This window comes from Notolepis coatsorum (assembly GCF_963971535.1).
Source record: "Notolepis coatsorum genome assembly, chromosome: 10".
In the NCBI taxonomy this organism is placed as follows: domain Eukaryota; kingdom Metazoa; phylum Chordata; class Actinopteri; order Aulopiformes; family Paralepididae; genus Notolepis; species Notolepis coatsorum.
This window is the reverse complement of record NC_140174.1, coordinates 14,417,116-14,422,115: the sequence shown is the minus strand read 5'-3', so window position 1 is coordinate 14,422,115 and position 5,000 is coordinate 14,417,116. Positions and strand designations below refer to the sequence as shown.

Sequence of the window (5,000 nt, the reverse complement as noted above, 5' to 3'; positions counted from 1 at the left end):
TAGCCTAATGTAACCTAATGTAATGTAACCTAATGTAATGTAATGTAACCTAATGTAATTTAATGTAACCTAGTGCAATGTAAACTAATGTAACCTAATGTAATGTAACCTAGTGTAATGTAATGTAACCTAGTGTAATGTAACCGAATGTAATGTAACCTAGTGTAATGTAATGTAACCTAATGTAATGTAAAGTAATGTAATGTAACCTAATGAAATGTAACCTAATGTAATCTAATGTAATGAAATGTAACCTAATGTAATGTAATATAACCTAATGTAACCTAATGTAACCTAGTGTAATGTAAAGTAATGTAATGTAATGTAACCTAATGTAATGTAAAGTAATGTAATGTAACCTAGTGTAATGTAATGTAATGTAGCCTAATGTAATGTAATGTAATGTAACCTAGTGTAATGTAAACTAATGTAATGTAATGTAACCTAATGTAATGTAATGTAATGTAACCTAGTGTAATGTAAACTAATGTAACCTAATGTAATGTAACCTAGTGTAATGTAATGTAACCTAGTGTAATGTAACCGAATGTAATGTAACCTAATGTAATGTAACCTAGTGTAATGTAATGTAACCTAATGTAATGTAACCGAATGTAATGTAACCTAATGTAATGTAATGTAACCTAGTGTAATGTAATGTAACCTAGTGTAATGTAATGTAACCTAATGTAATGTAACCGAATGTAATGTAACCTAATGTAATGTAATGTAACCTAGTGTAATGTAATGTAACCTAGTGTAATGTAATGTAACCTAATATAATGTAACCTAGTGTAATGTAATGTAACCTAGTGTAATGTAACCTAGTGTAATGTAATGTAACCTAATGTAATGTAACCTAGTGTAATGTAACCTAGTGTAATGTAACCTAATGTAATGTAACCTAGTGTAATGTAACCTAGTGTAATGTAACCTAATGTAATGTAACATAATGTAATGTAACCTAGTGTAATGTAACCTAATGTAATGTAACATAATGTAATGTAACCTAGTGTAATGTAACCTAGTGTAATGTAACCTAGTGTAATGTAATGTAACCTAGTGTAATGTAACCTAGTGTAATGTAACCTAATGTAATGTAACCTAGTGTAATGTAACCTAGTGTAATGTAACCTAGTGTAATGTAACCTAGTGTAATGTAACCTAGTGTAATGTAACCTAGTGTAATGTAATGTAACCTAGTGTAATGTAACCTAGTGTAATGTAACCTAGTGTAATGTACTCTGCCCCCCTCACCACCATGCCCAGCTGTATGGCCAACACGGCGACCCTGGCCTCCAGCTCTGGCTCCGCCTCCGCCTCCCTCAGAGCGCGGGCCGCCCTGGCGTTGCCCATGTTCCCCAGACAGAGCCGAGCCACGTCCAGACGCCGGTTCTTCACACACATCCGAGCCATGTTCTCCCACACCGCCTCGCTGTGGACAGGAGAGGAAGTGTTCGTGTTGTGTTTATTAGGATCCCCATTAGTCATCATCAACGTGTTGACTATTCTTCCTGGGGTCCTCACAGATAATATACACATACAAATATGTAATGTAAATATGTAATACATTCAGTGTACATCAGTCATATATCACATACATACATAATCAATAGAAAATAAACAAAAGGTCATAGGTGAATCCATTTCACCATACCTTTAAAAAGAAACACAAAGTAAAGAAGAAGAAGTTTGGATAACATGGCTGCAGCTACACTCATGCGTGACATAATATTGATTTCCTTCCGGATTATGGCTCCTTTAAGTTTCTTTTTTAAACTGTCCTTGTTTTCCGTCCGTATGATATGTAATGGGATCCTATTCCAATATGTTATGGCTCTATATACATTGCAGTTTTCTTTAGAGCATTGGTTCTAGGCAGAGGTAGTATAAAGCGACTACTTGAAGCATGACTGGTATTATGGTTTGATTGATTGATTGAAAAGTTTATTAACAGATTGCAGAATGGGTACAGTACAGTACAGCTCAATACATACAATTGTTAAGAGGATGCAGACCTGAGAAAGACTTTCGTCTTGTTTCCATCAGGGTCCCCCATTTTCAATTCATCATATGACACACATGACATACAGATAGACAGTACTGCTACATCTATACATTTATGACATACCAGATTTTCAAATACAGTACTGTTTGTGATACTAAAAAAATCCAGAAGAAGAGTATATACATTTGACATAGAAACTGTGCATTGGGGGAGGTTGGGTAGGTGGGGTGGGCTGTACATTGGAGGTGGGGGGGGGGGGGGGGGGGGGGGTGTAGGGGGGGGGGACACTGTACATTGGAATACTGACATACATTTGACATGGAAACTGTACATTGGAGGAGGTTGGGTAGGTGGGGTGGGGCTGTACATTGGAATACTGACAAAGCCATGCTTGGTCTTTATTGTACAACTGGGTTAGGACATTTGTAGGGGCCAGTTTTGAATTGCAGTCTCCCGTAGGTGTTCTTTGAGAGTGTTTTTGAAGGTGGGTAGTGATTTACATTCCTTTACAGCTTTGGGTAGGGGCGTTCCACATTGTTGTGGCATAATTGCGAAACGTGTTTAGTCCTTGTTTGAGCCGAATCTGGGTTTTACATGATTTGTGGAGCTCCCTCTGGTGTTGTGGTCGTGGTATTCACTGACCTTTGGGAAGTATTTTGACATGTACATGGGTACCTTGGTCGTGTAGTGTATCTTGTAGACCAGGCCCATTGCAAGTTGCTGTACTCTGTTGTCTACTCTAAGCCATCCTAGGTTGGCAAAGTGTGCAGGGGTGAGGTGGGTTCTAGGAGTCAGGTCAAGCAGTAGTCTGACTAGTTTGTTTTGAGATGTTTGTAATTTGGTTTTAGTGCCTTTGAGGTGCTTTGGTACCATGAGGTGCAAGCATAGTCGTAGTACCCTTGAATGAGTGCTCCTGCCAGAGTCTTCAGGGTATTCTTGTTTACCAGGGAGGAGATCCGGTACAAGAATCGAGTTCGTTGATTGACTTTTTTTATTACATTGGATGCCATTTTGTCACAGGAAAGATTAGCCTCTAGGATGGAACCCAGGTAGGTAATTTCATCTTTCCTTGTGACAATATTGTCACCCACTGTAACTGAGAAGCCGTCTGTTTTGCTGAGTTTGTTATTTGAACCGAAGAGAATGGTCATGTCTATCATTGGTGGATAAAGCATAGAATACAATTGAGTGAGGAAGTGTTCTGTTTAGCTCGCTGCGTTGCTGTTTTCATTTAATTTCATTTCAAAACCTTATTTAAACTCGAAAGGTAACTGAGGTTTCCCTCGTTACAGTCACGTTGAGTGTACTTACAGAAATAGACACAAAAAGCATATACAATCAAAAGCAAGGATAACAAATCAATTACCGTTTCAGTGTGTACCGTACCGTACCGAACGGCTGTGTAGTGTACCGAACGAATACAACGGTATGTTAACCACTAACGACTGCCGACGGGGCTGTGTTATTCACAATCTAATATAATTATTATTATTAAAAAAATTGACAAGTCGATTATTAATTTCAATATAGAATATTCATTGACAGCCCTACAAGTACAATTAGTTACTGCACACTACATCACCCCTGAGTGGAACATGGAAAGCCAAACTTTCCCCCACTGTACCGAAAACCCGTACCGAACCTTGACTTCAAAACCGAGGTACGTACCGTACCGTGGTTTTTGTGTACCATTACACCCCTAGTAATCAGTAAACACTACTAGTAGTAAACACTACTAAACCAGTCACTAAACCAGTCACTAGATCTCAGTAGTAAACACCACTAAACCAGTCACTAGATCTCAGTAGTAAACACCACTAAACCAGTCACTAGATCTCAGTAGTAAACACCACTAAACCAGTCACTAGATCTCAGTAGTAAACACTACTAAACCAGTCACTAGATCTCAGTAGTAAACACTACTAAACCAGTCACTAGATCTTAGTAGTAAACACCACTAAACCAGTCACTAGATCTCAGTAGTAAACACTACTAAACCAGTCACTAGATCTCAGTAGTAAACACTACTAAACCAGTCACTAGATCTCAGTAGTAAACACCACTAAACCAGTCACTAGATCTCAGTAGTAAACATTACACTACAGTACATAACCGAGCGTAGGAGAACAACAAAGCATATTTTCCTGTAACCCAAAAGGCGACGTCTCATTTCAACATCAAACACAATCACAGCAGATCTCCAGCTAAACCCTCGCGCGCAAACATTGACGTAACTGTGACGACGCAGATACAGGTGTGTGTGTGTGTGGGACTGTACACTGGGAGGTACGGTCTGCTCGCTCTTCCTCACTCTCCCCTCCCCCCCTCCTCTCTCTCTCTCTCTCTCTCTCTCTCTCTCTCTCTCTCCCCTTCTCTGACGTAAATCGGCCCCCTCAACCCGCTCCACTTCACCACCATTTCCACAATCAAGATTCCACACCCATCTGGTCTCTATTTGTGTGCCGCCCCCCCCCCCCCCCCCACCCCCCCCCCTCCTCCCCACCACCCCAACCATCATCCCTCCTCCTCCCTTCAGCTGATACAGATGTGAGCTGTTTATTAAAGTTAGGCAACAGGAAATTCCCCAAATCTTTAGGGGCCCTGAGGCTGGTCCAGGAGAGGAGGCCACGCAGAGAGAGGAGAGAGGGAGGGAGGGAGGGAGGGAGGGAGGGAGGGAGGGAGGGAGGGAGGGAGGGAGGGAGGGAGGGAGGGGAGAGAGAGAGGAGGGAGGGAGGGAGGAGGGAGAGAGGGAGGGGAGAGAGAGGGAGAGAGAGAGAGGGGAGAGAGAGAGAGAGAGAGGGGAGAGAGAGAGGGGGAGAGAGAGGGCGGGAGGGGAGAGAAGAGAGAGAGAGAGGGAGAGAGAGAGGGAGAGAGAGGGGAGAGAGAGAGAGGGAGGGGAGAGAGAGAGGAGGGGAGAGAGAGGGAGGGGAGATTGAGAGAGAGAGAGAGAGAGAGAGAGAGAGGAGGGGAGAGAGAGAGGGAGAGAGAGAGA

The 5,000-nt window shown here is 41.8% G+C and overlaps 1 protein-coding gene across 1 annotated transcript in view; it reads right to left on the bottom strand.

Moving 5' to 3' along the window:
- Positions 1–5,000, bottom strand: part of ift140 (intraflagellar transport 140 homolog (Chlamydomonas)) — an 84,979-nt gene that overhangs the window by 30,456 nt on the left and 49,523 nt on the right. The window contains 1 exon segment of the mRNA XM_084323550.1: positions 1,258–1,435. Within this exon segment, the coding sequence (XP_084179676.1) occupies positions 1,258–1,435 (178 nt within the window).